Genomic DNA, 19599 nt, shown 5'->3' with positions numbered 1-19599 from the left:
CGAGGAACGGGACCGGGGTGCGCCGCGGAGCTGGATTCGCCATCGGGTTCGGACTCCGACTCTGACTCGGACCCGGACACAGACGGCGGACAGCGTCGGATCCGGCCGCGGCGACTGTGGCGGCTCTTGCGAGAGGCGGTCGTGCTGGGCGCCGGCGCGCCGGACGAGCCGTCGTCGTCGCCTGATGGAGAGGAGTCGTGCCCCGACCTCTCGCCGCCGCAGTCGCTGAGCCCCGGAGCTCTGAACGTCAGCGGCGGCAGCGACAGCGACCGCGACTCCGACGGCTGGGACGAGCCCCTGCTTAGCGGCGACGAGCTGTCTTCGCCGGAGCCCGAGGTGCCCGTCATGGAGGGCCCGTTCCGGCGGCCCATGCTCCGACCCCCCACCGACATGGGCAAGTTGAGCCCCTGCGCGTACCGCGACCCGCTGCCGACGTCGCGGCCCGGGCCGCCGGGCTCCTCGGAAGATGTGGCCGTGGCGGCGCTGCTCAGCATGTCGGGGGAGGGAGGCGGCGGTCCGGCGGCGCCCGCCCCGGCGCCGACCTGCAGGCCGAAGGGCCGCCGCTGCCACAAGTCTCCCTCGCGGCGCCGCCACATGTCCCCCGCGCAGAGCGACGCTCCGTCGCCCGCTCGGTCCGACGGCCAGCCCGGCACGTCGGCTGGCTCTACGTCTGATGTTGTGCTGTCGGGCGCACGTGGCGACCGTGCGCGCAGCGTTACCTCTGGTTCTTCGCGCAGTGTTCCGAGCGACGCTCTTCACGTCAAGCCGTCGGGCGGTCCGCCCAACCCGCGCGCCGGCTCGCAGCCCAACACTCCTTTGCTGCGCGCGATGCTCACTGCGCCGCCCATAGCGGGGCGGGCAGGGCCGCCTCTGGCCCGGCCGGGCGGCGCGGCGGCCGCTGCCGCCCGGCTGCGCCGCCTTCAGGAGGAGCAGCAGGCGCGCCGCGCGCGCAAACAGCGCCTCGTCGACCGACTGAACGCCGAGATGCGCCGGCGCGCCGCGGCGGAGCGGAACGGCGGCGGCCGCGGGACGGTGGAGCCGGCGGCCGGCGGCACTAAGCGGCCCCGCGAGGGTCTGGTGTCGCCGGCGCCGCGGCCGCCGCAGCACCCACGCTGCGCGCCGCCCTCGCCCGAGCGCCCGACTGAGGCGGCGCCCCCGGCCCCGGCCCCGGCCCCGGCCCCGGCCGGAGATTGCGGCCCGCCTGTCCCGCCGGGGTGCGCCCCGCCCCCGGTGACGGGGCAGGAGTTGACTGGCGACTCGGCCGTGCCCGCGGAAGAGGCTCCGGCCCGGCCGAGCGGTGGCGAGGCCTGTCGCGGCCCGTCCGGCCAGATGGCCTCTGAGCTGGACCACCTGAGCCTGTCGGATGGAGCCAACGGCGCCGGCGGCCCGGGCCACACCTAGACGAAGCGTGGCGCCATCTCTTACGGCTCGCCGGCCCGTGCTGCGACGGCGGGGCCGCACGGTGCCGGTCCTCCGAGGCGCAGTTTTACCCAGTGATGTCACGGGATGAGGTCGCCTCCAGATGGTCGTTCGCCCAGCTCAGCTCCTACTTGGTGCTCGCGGCGCAATAATTCGCATCGGTGATTGGCAGCTGCTCTGTGCGGGTTTGTTCTCTTTGTCCCCGCCTCGTGTTACTCGCTCCCCAGCGCGTGCGTTTGTCGGCTGGCTCGGGGCTTCCCGGCCGGCGCTACGAGCCGGCGGCGGCTCGTCCGGCTGCTTGGAGCGACCGTCGGCGCCGTGCGCGCGGTGACTGTTTTATTGCGAGGCGACGCGCAGGCGCGCCCGCGGCTTTACTCAGTGTGTGTGTGTGTGCGTCGAAGACTCGAGGCGACAGAGGTCGTGACAGTAACGGCGACAGAGATCGTGACAGTGACAGCGACAGTGATCGTGACAGTGACGGCGACAGTGATCGGAGGAATTCGGCAATAGTGCCGGCGCGCGCGCGCGTCCAGACGGCGTGTTTGTTCTCGGGTGATCGCCGCGCGCGCGAGGAGGTGGGGTGCCGCGTCTGGACACAGTGGCCCGTCGCGAGGGGCGGGGCGCCGCCGGCCACGTCATGCCATCGCGTCGGGGGCGTGCGTTGGCGGCGCCGGCGCCCGCTCGGCCGGGGCATTTCTGCAGCTCAGCTCGTGTGGACGCCCCCGACGGAGGCGGGGAAGCGGGTCGGTCGGTCCGGCGGCGCGCGGCGGCGGCAGTCTCCGTCGCCCGCCGTCGCCGCCGCCGGGCGCTATGTGATCCGACTCGCCCTCAGTCAGCCGGCGCAGCGGCGTTTGTGTTGTGTTTTATGCACTGTTTGTCGAAATATAGATTTGTACAAGAGTCGGCGCATCCCTTCTTGTGAGCGGAAGTCGGCTCCTGGCACCTGCGCGTTCGCACCACGCCAGCGCTGCGGCTCGCGGTCTATCGTGGCCGGATCGGCCAGGGGCGGCAGCGCGGCACGATGTCCGATAGGGCGGGCTGGGGCCGGCGGCCCCCGGCGGCGCGGCAGACGACCGGACGCACGCCTCGCATCACCATGCCTCACGAGCGCACGCCAGGCTGGGTCGCCGAGCCGCAGCTCGGCTCGTGGGCGGAAGACATGGGCAAGTTCGTCGAGCAGGACCTGACCAAGATTGCCGCGGTTTATTGCCTCGGTGAGTGCGCCTCGCCGGTGGTCTCCCAGCGGCATGCTCGGTGTTGGCCGCGGCTCTCGCGAGCTCAGCAAGCGTTCGTGGTTTGCGTGGCGGGAGTAAGAAAGCTCACGCCACGGCGACCCCCCGGTCAGACGGTGCTTCGGTTAGGTAAAGTCGCTGGTACGCTTAACCAGGTCAGAGGCGCCGCGACGACCGGCGAACACGCGGGCCTTTACCCACAGGGTCATTGACGCGGCGTGCACCAAGGTGTCGAGCTCAACCCTCGGTGCAGCACAGATGCATCATAATTTCCCGTCTGCTGCCCCCACCCCCCGCCACCAACGAAACTTGACCCTCTTTCCCGTTTCCGGGGAGTGTAGTGATTTCCGGGGCAGGGGCATCTGCTGTCTGCATCAGAGAAGGCTGCGTGCGTTGAACGAAAGGGGACATCGACAGTTTTACGCATTAGCGTGTCGTGTAATGTTGCGGAACGGTGTTAGCATAAAGAACGGTTCTAGTCGCAAATCGGAACACGTGACGCTATGTTTCCGACGTGCGACGCCGTTATGTTCCCGTCCCCACCCTTCTCTGCCGCGTGTCGGCAGTGGTGATGCTACTGCTGTTCTCCTGGCCGCCGGTCCCGGCCGTGCTGCTCGGCACGGCTCTGCTCGTCCTGCGCCGCTACCTCGCCGGCGGCCGCTACTTCTCGGAGGCGCGACTGGACGGCCGCACGGTGCTGGTGACGGGCGCCAGCGGCGGCATCGGCCAGGAGACGGCGCGCCAGCTGTACCGCCGCGGCGCCAGGGTCGTCCTGGCCTGCCGCGACGTCAGCAAGGTCAGGCGAGGGCAGAAATCGGTGACGTCACGCCGAGTGGTGCACGGGGGGGGGGGGGCGGAAAGGTCGTGGTGCCGGTAAATGCCTGTGGCTGCCGTGCTTTCGTCGGTTGTGATGCCAGGTCTGCTTCCGCAGGGCCGTGTGGCTGCGAATGGGATCAGGCTAGGTCTGCCACCTACCGGTGGGAGCCTCAGTGTGAAGCGTCTGGATCTGACGTCGCTGAACTCCGTACGGGAATTCGTCAAGGACTTCAACCACACAGAGCAGAGTCTTGACGTGCTCATCAACAATGCTGGTAAACAAGGAACGCCAGCATCCAGTATCTCCTAGGCGGCTTTTCGTGGTGCTGAGTACCGAGAACGATTTCTCAAGTTACTCGGACATGTGTGTGCGTGCTCATGGATGCGACCAGGCCGTGGATGCTACTGGATATGTCTATTGCTGTTTTGGTGCTACTATCTATTGCGAACGCCTAGAGACAGTCCAATCCGTCCCAGGGCCACTGGGGGCGAGGTCCCACCGACCGTAGTTACATTGGTTACGCCCGCGCTCGTGTTGGCCGTATGTGAGGTGCAGCACTACATTGCGCGATGGCCGCAACGTCTTTTGCACCTTGATGCCCGCAAGAACACACGTTGCACCGTGCAGCCTAAAGCTTGTGCCTATCCCCAACCTTATTTCATGTTTCACATTTCCTTCGAAGCCCTACGGCACTGCCCCGATTCACCAACTTCAATCTGCTCTTTTCTACAGGTGTAATGTGGAGGCCATTTGAGAAGACTGAGGATGGGTTTGAGCTGGCGTTCCAGGTCAATCACCTGGCGCCATTCCTGCTCACCATTCTTCTTCTGGACAAGCTGAAGGCTGCACCTCAGGGACGAATCATCAACGTTTCTTCCATGGCCAACTACTTCAGTAATCGGCTCTGCTGCCTTTCACATATTGCGTTCCATATCACGACATGTCACGTATATTGTTTTTGTTACACAAAAGATTACCCTGCAGACATTTGATACATTAGGTGAAGTCCACTCTTAAGTTCAGTGAAAAGAACTATTTCAAACAACGCATACATCTCAAGAAAATCACGTGCTCCAGCTACCACTTCGTCAGCATTTATGTGTACACTCCTTATGAGTGTGTCCACGCGAGTGAACACAATGCGAGGGCGCTACACATGTCCTATGATCATGTGGTTCCTTGACGGATACTACGCAGCGCATGGGGCCACACACCCGGCGTCAGCTGACCCGGTCTCCTGCCGCAGCGAACGGCATCAACTTCGCCAACCTAAACGGAGAGGAAACGTTCAACAGCTCGTCTCAGTACAGCAACACCAAGCTGATGAACATCGCCTTCGCCTCTGAGCTCAGCAGACGCCTGGCGCGTGAGTTGACTCGCCATGAACCGGCCCGCAGTCCTCGGAGGACGTGACCGGATGGGGAGGGGCGCTCAACGACGGGAGGAGAGGAATACGTGAGCGGTTTTACGACCGCAAACGGTCTCTCAGGACTTTCTAGGGAAATTCATGTCGACAGACAGATCTTGGCGGAGTTTTCTAACCAGCTATTCTGGCCACGTAAATCCTATGTATATATATATATATATATATATATATATATATATATATATATATATATATATATATATATATATGCATCCCTCTCTCTCTCTCTCTCTCTCTCTCTCTCTCTCTCTCTCTCTCTCTCCTCTCTCTCTCTCTCTCTCTCTCTCTCTCTCTCTCATCTCTCTCCTCTCTCTCTCTCTCTCTCTCTCTCTCTCTCTCGCATTAAATAATTGTTGAACGGCTTAGGCCGGAGCTGGGTTTCACGCAGCACCATACAGCCCACAGCGACGCTTCTGAGTGGCGGGATAAGAAACGCGGCCCATCCGGACCGTCCTCACCAACATTTGAACTTGGGCGTACATCCTCCCCCTATAAAAAGTACGCCGATGAGTTGACGTGTCGTAGCTCTATCACCGCTCCCGCCACTGGCCCCCACAGACACGCGGGTGACGGCGCACAGTCTGCACCCGGGCTGCGTGAAGACGGAGCTGATAGCGCACGTGGCCACCGGCGTCGTGCTGCGGCGGCTCAAGTGGCTGTACCTGTGGAGTACGCACAAGACGGCCGAGCAGGGCGCCCAAACCAGCGTCATGCTGGCCGCCGACCCCGCCTTCGCCCACGTCTCGGGCCGATACTACGCGTGAGAGCCGGCGGGAGAGGGCAGGGCAGGGGAAGCGGAAGTGTCAAATCGCGCAGAATTGGTCACGCCGGCGATCCCAAGGTTCAGTGTCTTCGTCTTTTGATGTGAACATTTGCTACTACTTCTAGTGGTAATATGAGCAGTAGTGTGACAATGCCACGTCCTGTCATAGACAGGAATATTTCCTCCCTTTATTTTGCGAGCTGACTTACATATATCAGTTGGTAATCAGGAGATTAATTAAGCCCTCGTTAGTTAAACTACTCGCACGCAGGTGGCATACACCCAGATGTAACTAACAAGTTCTCACCAATTTCGTCCGGTCCTGAGCGGCGTACTCCGCCGTGATGTTAATCTCGCATTACCTACCCCTGCTGCAAACTCTGTCTTGTCCCTCCGCCGTCCTCCTCTGTCGTGTCCGTCCACCGCCCTCCTCTGTCCTGCCCCTCCGCCGCCCTCCTCTGTCCTGCCCCTCCGCCGCCCTCCTCTATCCTCTTCCTTCGCCGTGCTCCTCTGTCCTGTCCCTCCGCCGCCCTCCTCTGTCCTGTCCCTCCGCCGCCCTCCTCTATCCTCTTCCTTTGCCGCCCTCCTCTGTCCTGTCCCTCCGCCGCCCTTCTCTGTCCTGTCCCTCCGCCGCCCTCCTCTGTCCTGTCCCTCCGCCGCCCTTCTCTGTCCTGTCCCTCCGCCGCCCTCCGCCACAGACGCGGCACATCGTCTCCGTCCTCCCTCCCTCTGCTTTGTCATCGGGACAGCGCTGATGCCTGCGCCGCTGTTCCAGGGACTGCGCCGAGACGACACCGCACCGGCTCGGCTACAGCCCTGCTGCTGGGCCGCCGCCTCTGGGAGGAGAGCGAGCGGCTCTGCGGTCTGGCCGCCGCCGCCGGCGACGACGACGCCGCGGAGGCGGCCGGTCACGAGTAGGCCGCGGCCGGCGGAGCGCGAAGGTCCGTCGCCGAGTGCTGGTGACGGCAGGCAGACGGTGCCGGACTGCCGGAGATACACGGTGTGCTGCACTCGAGGCCACCAAGGTTTGCGCTCAGCGTAGCTGGTGGCGTCGCTGCCCAGTATGCAGTGGGGTCTAGATACCGCGTGTTCGTGGGCTTGGCTGACATATCAAGATGCCGCACGACGAACAATGGGGGTACAACTACTCCATCAAGACTTTCTCAATGCCTGAAAGCCTCTTTTCCGCCCAAGCCGTCATTTCTGCAAAATAGCGTGTTTATCTCTATGACGTTAAAACTAGACTTATCGCGTTAGCGGGCTCAAAATAACGCCTATATGAGTGTCCTGGCAATTCTTCGGCTGGGATTGCTCTTCGCTGAAGTCGGCCTAAGTCTTGGGTGGACCAACTTGGTCTTCGTTACTGCTGTTGCCGATACTCCTCGGCCGGCTCTCACTGCGTGCGATACTTGCTATCCGCGCAGCACAGAATCCCGGCACTCGACGCAACCGAGCTGGCGGCGATCAACAAAACGTGGCCTCGCCGATATGGAGTGTTTATTATCGTACCGCGCCGAGTAAGCGTGAGCAAACTCGGAGATGATATACCGCAAGCACAGGAATACTATATAGACTTGGAGCGAACAGTTTCGCCGCGTGGCCCGCGACCGGAACGGAACGCGGGACCGGCCATCGCCGCCAACGACCGGGCCGCAACACTGGGGCTGACAGACACACCCACACAAACCTCTCACGCAGACCGAGCGCCGGCGCCGCGGGGACGGGCGCCCAATGAGAAACGGTTTGATTGGTTTGCGGCGGGCGGCCGCCCGCCGGCCGCGCCGCGAAATCAAAACGTCACGTATGAAATCATCTTATAAAAGCGAGACACGATAACACTGAACGGTATTCGGGTACACCAAGACCGGAGACTGCTCTATCAGGGCGCGCGCCGTCCGCCGCCGCGCGCAGAACAACGAGGAATATCACTAACGGCCGACGGCGCGGCTTACACGTACCACTCCTTCACGTCTCTGTTTTTCTTGGGCTTGGGCGGCCGCGGCGCGAAGGGCGGCGGTGCGCCGCTCAGTTCGGTCGGCCCGCCGGCCAGCAGCGGCGGCGTCGGCGAGCTGCCACGCGCGCCCAGGTACGCCTTACTCTCGTCCATCTTGTAGCGGCGCTCGGCGCGCCCCTGCACCTTCAACACGATCAGGATACAGACGATGATGACGATGAGCGCGCCGGCGATGATGCCGATGATCATGGCCACGTACTCGCCCGGGTCCTCGGCCGAGCGGTTGGGCGTCGGCAGCGGAGGGCCGGCCGACGGGCGCGGCGCCGGCGCCGGCGGCAGCCGACGGTCGCCCGACCAGCGCGGCATCATGGGCGTGGTCAGCACCCGCCACGGAGGCGTGCTGCGCGCCGTGGTGCGCCGCTGGTCCGGCCGCCGCCGCGCCGTCGGCGCCGCCCGCCACGTGGCGCGCGGGGTGGTGCGCCGCGTGGTGGTCGTGGTCGTGGTGGTTGTGGTCGTGGTGGTGCGCGGCGAGGGGCGATCCGGGCCTGCAAGGGGGGTCGGTTAGAGCACTCGCCGGCAGCGACGGTCAAAACGACGTGACCGATAATATAAGCCTGTTCACTGCATCTTCTTACGCGATCCCCGAGAACGCAGACAGCGTCAGATAACAACGTCCACTGCAAGTTGTTGGGTTGGAAAGTAAAACGTTCCAATACAAACGCGTTCTGAAAATTCTGGTGTCAAAGTTAGAAGCCAAGACACGTTAAAAAATACACTCTGCACATGGCCCAAGAAAGCATGCCGCACACACGCGCGCTCACACGCACGCGCGCACGCACGCACGCACGCACGCACGCACGCACGCACGCACGCACGCACGCACGCACGCACGCACGCACGCACGCACGCACGCACGCACACACACACATACACACACGCGCACACACACACACACACACACACACACACGCGCGCGCGCGCGCACATCACACACACACACACACACACACACACACACACACACACACACACACACACACACACACACACACACACACACACACACACACACACACACACACACACACACACTCATCCCTTTCACGGCCAGTCAGCCGTTGCAGCCGGCCTGGGAGCCGGGTCACACACCGGCCGCCGTGGGCTGACCTCGGTGTCGCGAGAGATCGTCGTCCGGAGCGTGACCCGACCCGGGCAGACAGTCCTCGTCGTCACACGGCTTGCCGTGGCCGGGCCGCCGCGGCCGGGGCGGGTTGGTCGGTCGAATGAACACCGGGGTCACCAGGTCATCATCTGAGGTCACGGGGCGGGGGAGGTCAGGGCCAAAGCATAAATGACGGGAGCATCAGCCAACCAGGGCTGTAGCGTGTTCGTTTTGGGCGTTGCATTCAGCTGTTGTCAAACGTGAGGTTGGTGCTGGACAAGTACTTCGACGGTGGCATTGTCTACGGTCCCGGAAGTCTGTGGACGATGACTTCATTTGGACATCAAGTGCATTTCAAAAGCCGGTAATTGCGTGCAGCGTGACTCAATTTGTCGCATCAGCCTCGGGCTCGGCCCTCTCACGTAAATTGGAAACACGGAGCCGGACCAGAGGTGGACAGCCGCCAATAACCCAGCGGCCATGAAGTGGCTGGTCTTCCCGAGCGCCGCCCCTCCTAATAACTGGAGCGGGTTCGTGGCCTGCGTCGACCGACATGCCCCTAATGACTTCCCGTATATTAGATCGGACCCGCGGACGCTCGACACCAGGCCGGCTCGCTCCCGGTCATTCTGACCGCCCGGGCCGGCCGGACGGTCACAACCGTCGCGATCGAACGAGGCCTCACTGTGCATCGCTCGCGCTGCCCGCCGCTCGTGCGCCCTCGGGTGATGAGTGAGATCAAGGCCAGGCGTCTGCCGTTCGGTGTGTGTCCGCGAGCAGGCGTCCGCTGGTGTGTGTCCGCGCGCGGGCGTCTGCCAGTGTGTGCCCGCGAGCAGGCGTTTGCCGGTCGGTGTGTGTCCGCGAGCAGGCGTCCGCTGGTGTGTGTCCGCAGTCGGTGTCTGCCGGTCCGTGTGTGTCCGCGAGCAGACGTCTGCCGGTCGGTGTGTGTCCGCAAGCAGGCGTCCGCTGGTGTGTGTCCGCGAGCAGGCTTCTGCCGGTCAGTGTGTCCGCGCGCGGACGTCTGCCAGTGTGTGCCCGCGAGCAGGCGTCTGCCGGTCGGTGTGTGTCCGCGAGCAGGCGTCTGCCGGTCGGTGTGTGTCCGCGAGCAGACGTCTGCCGGTCGGTGTGTGTCCGCAAGCAGGCGTCCGCTGGTGTGTGTCCGCGAGCAGGCGTCTGCCGGTCGGTGTGTCCGCGCGCGGACGTCTGCCAGTGTGTGCCCGCGAGCAGGCGTCTGCCGGTCGGTGTGTGTCCGCGAGCAGGCGTCCGCCGGTCGGTGTGTGTCCGCGAGCAGGCGTCTGCACGGTGGTTGGGGGGGTCCCGCGCGCGGCACGTCTGCCAGTGTGTGCCCGCGAGCAGGCGTCTGCCGGTCGGTGTGTCCGCGCGTGGACGTCTGCCAGTGTGTGCCCGCGAGCAGGCGTCTGCCGGTCGGTGTGTCCGCGCGCGGACGTCTGCCAGTGTGTGCCCGCGAGCAGGCGTTTGCCGGTCGGTGTGTGTCCGCGAGCAGGCGTCCGCTGGTGTGTGTCCGCGAGCAGGTTTCTGCCGGTCAGTGTGTCCGCGCGCGGACGTCTGCCAGTGTGTGCCCGCGAGCAGGCGTCTGCCGGTCGGTGTGTGTCCGCGAGCAGGCGTCCGCTGGTGTGTGTCCGCGAGCAGGCGTCTGCCGGTCGGTGTGTCCGCGCGCGGACGTCTGCCAGTGTGTGCCCGCGAGCAGGCGTCTGCCGGTCGGTGTGTCCGCACGCGGACGTCTGCCAGTGTGTGCCCGCGAGCAGGCGTCTGCCGGTCGGTGTGTCCGCGCGCGGACGTCTGCCAGTGTGTGTCCGCGAGCAGGCTTCTGCCGGTCAGTGTGTCCGCGCGCGGACGTCTGCCAGTGTGTGCCCGCGAGCAGGCGTCTGCCGGTCGGTGTGTGCCCGTCAGCAGGCGTCTGCCGGTCGGTGTGTGTCCGTCAGCAGACGTCTGCCGGTCGGTGTGTGTCCGCGAGCAGGCGTCTGCCGGTCGGTGTGTGTCCGTCAGCAGACGTCTGCCGGTCGGTGTGTGCCCGCGAGCAGGCGTCTGCCGGTCGGTGTGTGTCCGCGGGCAGGCGTCTGCCGGTCGGTGTGTGTCCGTCAGCAGGCGTCTGCCGGTCGGTGTGTGTCCGTCAGCAGGCGTCTGCCGGTCGGTGTGTGTCCGTCAGCAGGCGTCTGCCGGTCGGTGTGTGTCCGTCAGCAGGCGTCTGCCGGTCGGTGTGTGCCCGCGAGCAGGCGTCTGCCGGTCGGTGTGTGTCCGCGAGCAGGCGTCTGCCGGTCGGTGTGTGTCCGTCAGCAGGCGTCTGCCGGTCGGTGTGTGTCCGTCAGCAGGCGTCTGCCGGTCGGTGTGTGTCCGTCAGCAGGCGTCTGCCGGTCGGTGTGTGTCCGTCAGCAGGCGTCTGCCGGTCGGTGTGTGCCCGCGAGCAGGCGTCTGCCGGTCGGTGCGTGTCCGCGAGCAGGCGTCTGCCGGTCGGTGTGTGTCCGTCAGCAGGCGTCTGCCGGTCGGTGTGTGCCCGCGGGCAGGCGTCTGCCGGTCGGTAAGTGTCCGTCAGCAGGCGTCTGCCGGTCTGTGTGTGCCCGCGGGCAGGCGTCTGCCGGTCAGTGTGTGTCCGTCAGCAGGCGTCTGCCGGTCGGTGTGTGTCCGTCAGCAGGCGTCTGCCGGTCGGTGTGTGTCCGTCAGCAGGCGTCTGCCGGTCGGTGTGTGTCCGTCAGCAGGCGTCTGCCGGTCGGTGTGTGTCCGTCAGCAGGCGTCTGCCGGTCAGTGTGTGTCCGCGAGCAGGCGTCTGCCGGTCGGTGTGTGTCCGTCAGCAGGCGTCTGCCGGTCGGTGTGTGTCCGTCAGCAGGCGTCTGCCGGTCAGTGTGTGTCCGCGAGCAGGCGTCTGCCGGTCGGTGTGTGTCCGTCATCAGGCGTCTGCCGGTCGGTGTGTGTCCGTCATCAGCAGGCGTCTGCCGGTCGGTGTGTGTTCCCGTCAGCAGGCGTCTGCCGGTCGGGGTTTGTCCGTCAGCAGGCGTCTGCCGGTCGGTGTGTGTCCGTCAGCAGGCGTCTGCCGGTCGGTGTGTGTCCGTCAGCAGGCGTCTGCCGGTCGGTGTGTGTCCGTCAGCAGGCGTCTGCCGGTCGGTGTGTGTCCGTCAGCAGGCGTCCTGCCGGTCGTGTGTGTCCGTCAGCAGGCGTCTGCCGGTCCGGTGTGTGGTCCGTCAGCAGACGTCTGCCGGTCGGTGTGTGTCCGTCAGCAGGCGTCCTGCCGGTCGGTGTGTGTCCGTCAGCAGGCGTCCTGCCGGTCGGTGGTGTGTCCGTCAGCAGGCGTCTGCCGGTCGGTGTGTGTCCGTCAGCAGGCGTCTGCCGGTCGGTGTGGTGTCCGCGCGCGAACGGTCCTGCCAGTGTGTGTCCGCGCGAGCAGGCGTCGCTGCCGTCGGTGTGTGTCCGTCAGCAGGCGTCCTTGCCGGTCGGTGTGTGTCCGTCAGCAGGCGGCTGCCGGTCGGTGGTGTCCTCAGGGCATAGGCGTCCTGCCGGTCCGGTGTTTGTGTCCGTCAGCAGGCGTCTGCCGGTCGGTGTGTGTCCGTCAGCAGGCGGCGATCTGAGTCGCAGCGGATCCGAGCTGAAGAGGACGGTTCGGACGCGTGGCCATTTATACGCAGGTCCGTGAGAATTTAACAGCTGTGTAGGTGACTAGAGCTCGGAAGCTAGCCAACCACCGCAATGACAGCCTGTTCAGGCTCAGTTTACGACGTGAGTCACACGGCCAGTGGCGGAATGAACATTGCGTTGTGCCTGGAATACTGAGAACGAGTTCAGATTTTGGACGGTCTGTGGACGGCCAGGCAAAGCGACCTACCGAAACAAAGCGCACCAGCCCCGCCCTGTCCCACCCCAGTTCCGCTCTGACTGGCCCGTCTTGCAAACAGAGTGAGAAGTTGCGACCGTACAACGGGCCGAACTTTTGGCAGCGGTCAGCTGCTGCTTGGCCGCGGTGGGACCGCCGCCAGCTGTCGCCTGGCCGCGATGGGTGTCGACTGACTTGTGTCCGAGTTGAAGACGGGGAAGCACTGCTCCTGGTCGTCGGTCTCGCCGCAGCCGGACCCGGCGCCGGAGTAAATCAGGTCGTCGTTAATGCCCGGAGACGGTCCTGGTATGCCTGCCGCCTGGTGACAGACAGAAGAACTCCAGCTGCATATTCCGGTCGCTAGGACCCAACCGATTGCCCGGATACATGGTGGAAGAAACATCTTACGAAATTACAAGAGACAGTAATCACACACACACACACATGACACATGGCTTCTAAATGAGAACATGCTGGGTAGCTAAATGCTCCTCTCCGCCCAGCACAGTGTTAACATCTCGCTGATTCCAATAGTACTAATACTGCGACTGGAAGGGAGGGAACGTAGACTCAGGACAGCACAGTCTAGTGACGGGCCTGAGACGCCTTGGAGGATATCACGTGCCCATCCTTCTTCCCACCCTCTTTCTTCCTGCATCCCGTCTCCTCGCGACGCCCCGTGGGGCAGGCTGCGTGCGCCAGCCATGAGTGGGCCGAAGTGCCACCTGGTCCGAGTGCCGAGTGCACACCCCGCAGAGGAGCTTCTGTACGGGCAAACCCCGGCGGATGGGTCCCCAGGTGTATGCAATCCAACCGCACCCTTATCCATTCTCCGTCATCCCATAGTCCTGAAATGGCCACGACTGGCCGACAGCGCTCTGATCCAAACCGCCCATCCCTATCGCGTGACTGGAGGCTCGCAAAACGTCAGCGTCACAACGTCTAAAGCAGCTGAGTAATTAACAGGACCGTCCGTCCAGACCCGCGGCTCTCATCAAACTTGCACACGCCCCTCGGTCATCCCTTCCTCCCCTGCCTCGTCCGTGAGCCAAAATGGGGAAGGATGGCCAATGACGCCAATCGCATGCCACATTCAACGCGCCCGGCACCACCACGCTCCCGTTCGGGCGCGCGTTGGCCGGGTGCGAGGCCGCCCACTCACCGCCTGCACGCCGCTGCGCCGGAAGTACTCCTTCTTGAGCCTGGAGGGCAGCGCCCGGATGCTCAGCTCGCCGCCCATGCGCACGTCTTCGTCGTTGTCGGCGGCCAAGTCGAGCACGCGGTGGCCGTTGACGACCACGCCGGAGATGAAGCCCTCGAAGCGGCGCGCGCCGCCGCCGCGACCGCCGCGGCCGCCGCCCACCGTCACCAGCGACGGCGCGTGGAAAACGTCGTGCTGATGACCTGAGGTGGGGCCGGGGTCAGGGTTCGGCGCTCGAATCACCTCCGGACGCGGGAGGGCGGGGGTGGAGGGGGGGGGGGGGAGTTGTTGAGCCGGAGCCTGCGGGTGTGGACGAGAGCGCTAGCCGACGGGCGGTCACGGCGATAGAGTGCTGCTCTCTGTGTAAACCGTGAGAGCTGTTAGCGACACCGCTATCAAAGGTCGTGATGCTCTCTCCGAGCTCGAAACTCCTGGGAAGCGGGTAAGGAAACGAAGCAATCGCGGGATACACAACAAACGGGTGGGTAAATTAGTCAAGGAAGTTGTCCAGAACTCAATTTTTTGAAAACTGTGTTTGGATGTAACTGCATTATTTTGCATTGCAATCAAAGCTGACATATTAAGTCGCATGAACCCGCCACCGCTCAAACCTGGTATGTGATCTGTATGATTGAAGACTGCGCGATCTGATAAGTTCAAGGCAATAGTACGCAGAACAACAGTAGGTGTGCATGCACACTGCACTACGACTAGACACCAGTGCCTAAAAGCAACTGCCGAACACATTTCTAGCGTACAACATGCATATGTTCAAGTAATCATATTTCTTAGGATGGTTCAACTGAATTACGCAACGACGAAGTGCCCGGTGGTTATCAGAACAATTGCGCTCTGGTTTCACAACCCGCTGCGCTTGAACAAGTCATTTCAGCAACATATTTCGGCCACTTTCAGTGACCTGATCCAGAACACTTCGAGTAAACACATTAATCGTCGACGATGACGGCGGATTCGAGAAACCCGCACCCCAGCCCGCACTCAGTCCGCTCCAACGACAGCATCTCGGGACGTCCGAAGGTGCGAGGGCCAAAACGGCGTGAGGTGCATCGATTCAAACAGCTGCGACACTGCGCGTTGGACGTGATGAGAGTGCAGTGGCGGCGGTGCAGCAGTAGCTCGAGGTGCGCGAGTGCTGTGCGAGGGAGGGGTAGGGAGGGAGGGGAGGGAGGGAGGGAGGGAGGGAGGGAGGGAGGGAGGGAGGGAGGGAGGGAGGGAGGGAGAGAGAGAGAGAGAGAGAGAGAGAGAGAGAGAGAGAGAGAGAGAGAGAGAGAGAGAGAGAGAGAGAGAGAGAGAGAGAAGAGAGAGAGAGAGAGAGAGAGAGAAGAGAGAGAGAGAGAGAGAGAGAGAGAGAGAGAGAGAGAGAGAGAGAGAGAGAGAGAGAGAGAGAGAGAGAGAGAGAGAGAGAGAGAGAGAGAGAGAGAGAGGGGAGAGAGAGGGAGATAGAGAGAGAGAGAAAGAGGGCGACAGGGGGGAGAAAGTGGTGCTGGTGCGCGAGGCCCTGCGGCAGAAGTCAGGTGACGTCTCACCACCTGAGCGACGACGCCTCCGGCGCTGGGACAGCAACTCTGAAAGCGTCGGGTCACCATTCACAGTCTGCACCCGCAGCTCACGGCTCGCGGGCCACCGACCATACAGCGGTGGCGGTGGACAGCCAGCGGGGTGGGAACTGCCGGATAGTGAGCTGCATTCTGGAAGCTACTCGCTCCCTTTAGACCAGACTTGTGGCGATTCCTCTGTAGTGGAATCGACACCGACTCCGGCTGCCAGCGCATAGGATCTCTTCCACTTCTGAACTCCGAATGGCACAAAACAACTCGAATCAGCTCCCATTCCAACTCATGGAAATATTACATCGTTTGAGTATCATCAAACCTAAAAAGACACGCATTTCTATCAGGAAACAGCCACATACCCTTCATACGGCCTATTTAGGCGCACTACGAGCCAAACACCAAGTTACCCCAACTTGATACCTGTTCGAGTCGATTTACTGAGGACTTGGCTGATTAACACCGAATCTGACCCGTAAAAAAGTCGAAAGGAGCCGATTCCACAGCTGGCTCCACGCAATTTTGGTTCATTTCGGGTGGAATCCGACTGCCCCGCATTAAAAGAGTGTCCCACCTTGGTAACATACTTAAAAAAAAAACATGCCTTAGTAAAACATGAGGACCAGTTATCTCTAAAAATTGCAACGGGTAGTGCCACTGCGGCACCGGCAAGACATAATAACAATCTCAATTTCAATTGTTTTCTAGTCCAAATTACGTTGTCAACGCTTTGAAACAGCACTATGCTTTTTCCCAGCGGTCGCGACCGCGCCTCTTCTGCCGGGAATGAAAGAACGTTTGTGACTGACCCGCCCAGCAAATATCTGTTACCGAGAAGCGTATTAGTTGAAGTTTGCAGTAGTGGTTCACATGGATCATATGATACTCTCATTTCCAAAGGCCCAAGCGCAGTTAGACCCGACACTCTTGTGCACAAAGCGCACAAGAGCCACTGTGGTAAAGGTCATGGGAGAGAAATCAAAGCCGTAGTATGGCATTTCGTTGAATTCGCGGGATAATGGCTTGATGCTGCATATCTTTCAGTCGAAGCTAAGTTTTTCAAGCCTTCGTATAATTTTTTACACCACATTTCGATACAAAGTGTGTTGCAAACATTACATAACACAGACGTTGGGAAAAAGCCGTGCAAATGAAGTGTATCGCTTTCATAGTGGTGATCAGAGTCAATGTGGTTTCTCCCGCAAGGTTGTCTACTTCAGATTGAAATTCTAAGCTTTTGGAACGATTTCGAGAAAACTTGTATTACTGATCAAATGGCACGTGTCCTATGTACAAATAAGCAAAAAAAAAAGTACAAAAAGGTGGGATACTCCCTTTTACTGACATGCGCGGGTGGCCGGTTGAATGTCATTCGCGCGGATGGGGGTCAATTTGGCCCCGTAGAGATCTCAGAAACTTAGAAAGCTAGAGGCATCAAATTCACAGGGTGTGTTGGCCTGCAAGTGAACTGACTTGTGTTTGCATTTGAGGTTCCAAGGTAATGAATGACCTTCGGGTCAAATAAGGTCAAACAAGGTTGAACTCCAGGTTGGTGTCCAAAGTGCTCCCAGATCATATGAAGGTGCCTTTATCTGCCTTTGAGATGAAAAGAAAAGCTATGTCTCGAGCAGCCGTTATCCCGTCCAAAGCAAAGCTAAGTCTTTCCTGGCCCCATGCAACCACCGTGAACCCAGATACCTGTTCTGAGCAAAAGGTCACTTGTGCTCATTTAAGGTCAGTGACCTTGTTTTACCTCTCGAAGGTCATGGGATCCAAGTGCTACAAGACCGCTTTGATTTCTGTCTTTGAATAAGCGTCAACGGATTATGCTAGGTGGTATGCCCTTCAAATGACGTTTTGACCCGGGTCATTTTAGGTCAGTGACCTATTCTGATCTTGAAGAACTCTATGGACGATGTATTATGCAGTTCCGGTAGTCAACAAATTAAGAATGAGCACCAGAAACCACCCTATACAGCAAGCTTTTGAGTAATAAAACTGGTTGGTTTTGATCTTGGTCTGACTTTCGTACTTGACTCTAGGTCAATGGAAATTGTTAATTCAGTTGCTGTATTGCCTGAGAAACTATGTCAGAGATGCATGGTTTCGTCGAACACTCCGTTGTTGCATCAGATCAAATGATTCCCTAGGAATTGTCTTCGTTGAATTTATGGCCTGACTCTGACCTGCCGTAGGCCAGCAGCCTCACCGGGTACATCTTAAGTTTTGATGTCAAACGATCCGCTATTTAATTATCTACAGCTATGCTCGCCGTTCGGAAATAATTCCGAAAAAACACCTCGGAGGAGGGATCAAATTTACCGTCGCCTGAGCGTGTGTAAAAAGCCTGCAGCTTAGTCTGCTACCTATGAGCCGACCGTGCGCCTCGGCGTGCTCCATGTTCTGCCATTTAGTCAGCAAACGTGCTGTGATTGTAAGCGGGATAGCCTTATGCAACGCATAATCATATCCCTGCGTTGACCGGATTTCAACCCGTGTAACAAGCTTTGGTGAGCTCATGGGGAAGAGAAGGAGCTCACCCCGTGTTGGGAAATGCTCGGGAATCAGGATCTAGCACCAAAAACCACTAGAACACATGGCTAAAGCACGCACTGATCTGCTAACCGCAGTAGCATTCCTGGGCCGACATGACGTCACTGGTCCTGTCGGTGCCGGCCTACCCCGCTTTCTTACACCTATCAGCATTCTTAAACACAGCACGTTAACCACCTGGTCTAGATCTTCCTTACATGCACTACCGACAGAGACGAACACTAATATCTGCAACACTCAGGTTGCACGCACCCACAACGCACAGGCTGCTGTGACCGCACCATCCAAGGCCAGGGGCGGCGCCATGGGCTTTGAGTTGTCCGGGGGGGGGGGGAGGGAGGCAGGATCTTCGGGGGGGGGGGGGCTTCCTGGACGAAATGGGGCCTCCTCACAGGGTGGCCTCCTGAGTAGTGCCATATGCCAGAGGGCAGGGTGCTGAGGGATGTCCTCCTTCATCAAACCATTATATGCGTCATTCGCAGCTAAATAAATGTTGAAAGAACAGAATCCGGCCTTTTTATTATCAAGCAACGGGCCTCAGTAGCTTGAAAACGGCCTCTGCTTGCCTCCTGACGCAAGCAGGGGCCTCCTAGTTCAGAATAAGGTGCTTCCTATTCACGAAGGGGCCTTCGAATCCTACCACGGAGCCCGTTATGACAAAACAGGGTATCCTGCCATCTGGCGCATTTAATGGACCCCACCTCCAGAAATGGGTCTCCTGAATATAGGGAGTACCTTCTTACCCAGAACGAGGCCTCCTATTCTATAACGGTGGCCTCCCGAGCCAGTGAAGGAACCTCCTGAACACAACACGGGCCTCCTGATCTAGAAAATGTGCTATATTATTCATAAAGCCAGCTTCATGGTCAAGAGAACGGTCTCTTGCTGTAGAAAAGGATCTGCTGAGCCCGATTTATTATTATAGCTCATTTATGGGGTTTCGTCGATCTGAATTTCTGTAACCTTCGGGTAATCGATGGTTTCATTTTGGGAAAAAGGTCCTCCAATTTTTTTTTGGGGGGGGCAAAAATATACTCTCGCCCCGCCACCGGGAGGTATGGCCCCCTAATTACCATGGCGTACTGCCCCTCCCTCCCCCTGCCCCCTGCTACGCCGCCCCTGCCCAAGGCTGGCGTGAAAAGTGCTTCATTGCGTTAAAAATATCCCGGGCGCCGACCCCAGTTCAACGGAGGAGACACAATCCCACCGCGTGGGTCTTACTCCAAAGCCTTTCCCCAGCCGTCCAATTAGAGCGCACAACGTGCCTGGAATCGGCAGGGCTCAAACACGTGGCCCCCTGTTTCACCCGCTCCGTGGCGGAAGCACCTCCGCTAAGGAGATTGCCCAGCAGCTCCGGCACTGACCTCGTGGGTGTTTCGTCTGTACGGGACGGCTGTCGAGCTGCAGGGTAGAGTTGGGGCCGTTGCGGGTGACACGCACCACGTGATATCGTCCGTCGTCCACGCGGACCCCCAAGTCGGATATCGAGAGGGTGTCCGAACCCACGTCGTATACCATGTAAACGTTGCTCTCGATCTGTCGGAGGGCAGCAGGAGGTTGTTCTCTTTAGTTTCTGGCCGTCGCTTTATCAGGCGTCGCTCACCAGGAAAGCGAGTTTAAAGATGGGAATTACGTGGTCGGATGCTCTCTTCAGTAACACCGTTTCACCGAGCTACAAAGA

The 19599-nt window shown here is 60.7% G+C and overlaps 2 protein-coding genes across 2 annotated transcripts in view; one reads left to right on the top strand and one right to left on the bottom strand.

Annotated features, from left to right (window-relative positions):
• Positions 1 to 2515: 2515 nt before the first annotated feature.
• On the top strand, positions 2516 to 5658 carry LOC119100241 (retinol dehydrogenase 14-like). Its single transcript, XM_037223351.1, has 6 exons — positions 2516 to 2633; positions 3218 to 3351; positions 3583 to 3742; positions 4201 to 4362; positions 4715 to 4834; positions 5453 to 5658. The coding sequence occupies exons 1-6, from the start codon at positions 2516 to 2518 to the stop codon at positions 5656 to 5658; spliced, it is 900 nt and encodes a 299-aa protein (XP_037079246.1).
• A 1947-nt stretch (positions 5659 to 7605) lies between these two features.
• Positions 7606 to 19599, bottom strand: part of Nrx-1 (Neurexin 1) — an 86598-nt gene continuing 74604 nt past the window's right edge. Inside the window, exons 21-27 of the mRNA XM_037223343.1 lie at positions 19283 to 19454; positions 13756 to 13997; positions 12789 to 12912; positions 8779 to 8922; positions 8122 to 8156; positions 7705 to 7881; positions 7606 to 7644 (exon numbers count right to left, since the gene is read on the bottom strand). Of these exons, the coding sequence (XP_037079238.1) occupies positions 7606 to 7644; positions 7705 to 7881; positions 8122 to 8156; positions 8779 to 8922; positions 12789 to 12912; positions 13756 to 13997; positions 19283 to 19454 (933 nt within the window). The remainder of the gene's footprint in view (positions 7645 to 7704; positions 7882 to 8121; positions 8157 to 8778; positions 8923 to 12788; positions 12913 to 13755; positions 13998 to 19282; positions 19455 to 19599) is intronic.

This window comes from Pollicipes pollicipes, unplaced genomic scaffold, assembly GCF_011947565.3.
Source record: "Pollicipes pollicipes isolate AB1234 unplaced genomic scaffold, Ppol_2.1 Scaffold_2555;HRSCAF=2994_pilon_pilon_pilon, whole genome shotgun sequence".
NCBI classification, from domain to species: Eukaryota; Metazoa; Arthropoda; class Thecostraca; order Pollicipedomorpha; family Pollicipedidae; genus Pollicipes; species Pollicipes pollicipes.
Note: the sequence above shows the minus strand (reverse complement) of the source record. Positions and strands in the feature narration are given on the sequence as shown.